We start from the raw sequence: 2,223 nt of genomic DNA, 5'->3' as shown, positions 1-2,223 counted from the left end.
GCCGTCCGTCTTGCCTGTACGGATGTTTTCATGGCGCTGCCATAACAGCCCCGGGAAACACGCTGCTGATCAAAGCCAACTGGCTTGGCTGTGGCAGGAAGGGTGGACGGCAGGGCAGCAGCTCACCCACCCGGCACGGGAGTCTGTGGGCAGCTCTCGCTGGAGGAAAAAATGTAGTGGTGTACATTTTGGTGATTTAATGCCTACTGGGGCTTCTCCAAGAAAGGCAGGATGGGGGGGGGCAGTGTCTTTACGCAGCAACCTTTGGCTGGAAAGTCACAGCAGAGCTTTCCAAAGCGCTCATCCTCAGCGACATTGTGTGGGGGCAGTGGTCAGAGGAGGACCAAGATTGGTCCTCAGGGACTGCCAGGTAAACTGCAAAGGGGATCTTCACCCCATCTGCATCTCCACCTCTCCGTGGGCCAGCCTGGGACGGCTGCTCTTCACCGCCCGGCCAGGGACCACGAGGTGGGCGCGGGGTGTGACACTGCCCTGCCGGAACGGCCTTTCAAATGCGCTGCTCGGCATCTCTATTACCTGCTGGGACCCCCGTTGGGAGCTGCAGGGAGTTGAAGAGCATTTTGCAGAACTCCATGCGAGAGGAGGGAGCCGCTGGGAAACCGGAGCACTCAATGCCTCCACTCTGCCGCTACCTGCTGCGTACCCCGCTCCTGCATGGGGCTGCTGCCGCATTTGCCTTTGGGGCAGAGGCATACTCTGCTGTGCCTTGCAGGAAAATGAAGTCTGGGGAAGGAGAGGGGAGAGCAGCTCCTGCTGGAGACGATCCCACCCCAGCCCCGTATCAGCTACTGTCCAGAAAAGCCCTGGATTTATTTGCTTACTCTGATCCGGCAGCGTTGGCACAGGGTCCTGCAATGCATGCCCAGTGCTCCCGGTAACCACGATTGCCAATCCTCTAGGAGGATGGTTTGGCTCCCCATCCCACTTCTGCTCTCCTGCCACCACCCTGTGGCCACTGGTAGCTTTGTGCTCGTAGATAACATCTGCACAGTGCACAACTCTCCTGTCCTTATCTCCCGGGGCTCCAGGGGCTGTATATGTCTCTTTGGGAGATATATGACCGTCATGTGCAGGAAAACTAGATTTGGACACCAGTGGAAGGGTCTGGGCTGGCTGCAAGCTCTGGTATCCACACCCCATAGGAAGCTTTTTCCATGCCTTGCCCTGCCACTATCTCCCAGCTGAAGAAGGTCCCCATTCAATTTGATCAGCCCCCACGGGCTGGTGACAGGGTGCTGGGACAAGCCCACCAGCTCCCTAACCCAGGGTTAGCCATCCTCCAGCACAGAGCCCCTGGAAAAGGCTCTAGGGTCCCTGATCAAGTCCCTACAAAATTCATGAAGCTGACTGCACTGTTGATGCTGTGTACAAACGTGGGCTGAAACCATTAAATGCGAGACAGCAGCCCCTTAGATAGCCCAGATCAGTGGGAAACAGGGGGCCCAGCCAAGTGCTGGCTATCCCCCCCCTCCTCCCTCCACGCACCCACAAAGGGACAGGGTCTCCACCAGCAAGTGGGGGCCACGGCCGGGCCCCCGAGGTACTCACAGCACCGTGAAGTGGTGGCACTCCTGGAAGACAGCCCTGTGCACCGCCCGGATCCTGTTCCCTTCCAGCTCCCTGCAGAAAGGCAATTGTGGCTGCTGCTTCCCCGGGCTCTCCCCGCCCCATACCCACCGTGCTTGGGGGCTGCCCAGCACGATCTGCTCCTTCTCCACCAGCTGCTTTAGCTCCTGCTTGCCCCACCTCACCCCCATCCCCTGTGGGATGCTCCCAGCCCTTTCCACCCCTTCTCTGCTCCAGCAGCCCGGCTGGGGAGCGGGAGCAGCCCCTGCCCACCCCGCAGGCAGCCCGGCCTCGCTGCCGGCAGGCAGGGTACTCACAGCCAGCTGAGCTTCGGCATTTCCGTGCAGAGGGAGGCGTTGGGTATTTGAGTCAAAGAGTTGTTCAGCATGTACCTGGCCGGGAGGCAATAAGGACAAACGGGGTCACAGCACCATACGTCTGCCCGGGAACACAACCCTTTGCACGGATACGGTCCTGCTGCTGCTCCTGGACCACGCAGTGTGTCGTGAGGGCTTTCTGCTGGTCCACGGCCTCACCTGGGGGGGCTGCATGGGCTGCTCGCGCAGATACCCGGGGAACGAGCTCGGGGCCGGCGGTGCCTCCAGCAGCCAGCCCAGAGCAGCGTGGCTGCGGGTG

The 2,223-nt window shown here is 60.5% G+C and overlaps 1 protein-coding gene across 1 annotated transcript in view; it reads right to left on the bottom strand.

The window, feature by feature from the left end:
- LOC103925549 (relaxin receptor 1-like) overlaps window positions 1–2,223 on the bottom strand; it is a 17,914-nt gene that overhangs the window by 5,320 nt on the left and 10,371 nt on the right. Inside the window, exons 8-9 of the mRNA XM_009334279.1 lie at window positions 1,905–1,979; window positions 1,570–1,641 (exon numbers count right to left, since the gene is read on the bottom strand). Coding sequence (XP_009332554.1) covers window positions 1,570–1,641; window positions 1,905–1,979 — 147 coding nt within the window. The remainder of the gene's footprint in view (window positions 1–1,569; window positions 1,642–1,904; window positions 1,980–2,223) is intronic.

Source organism: Pygoscelis adeliae, unplaced genomic scaffold, assembly GCF_000699105.1.
Source record: "Pygoscelis adeliae isolate BGI_AS28 unplaced genomic scaffold, ASM69910v1 Scaffold191, whole genome shotgun sequence".
Lineage (NCBI taxonomy): Eukaryota > Metazoa > Chordata > Aves > Sphenisciformes > Spheniscidae > Pygoscelis > Pygoscelis adeliae.
The sequence above is the reverse complement of the archived record's forward strand: the minus strand, read 5'-3'. Positions and strand labels throughout refer to the sequence as shown.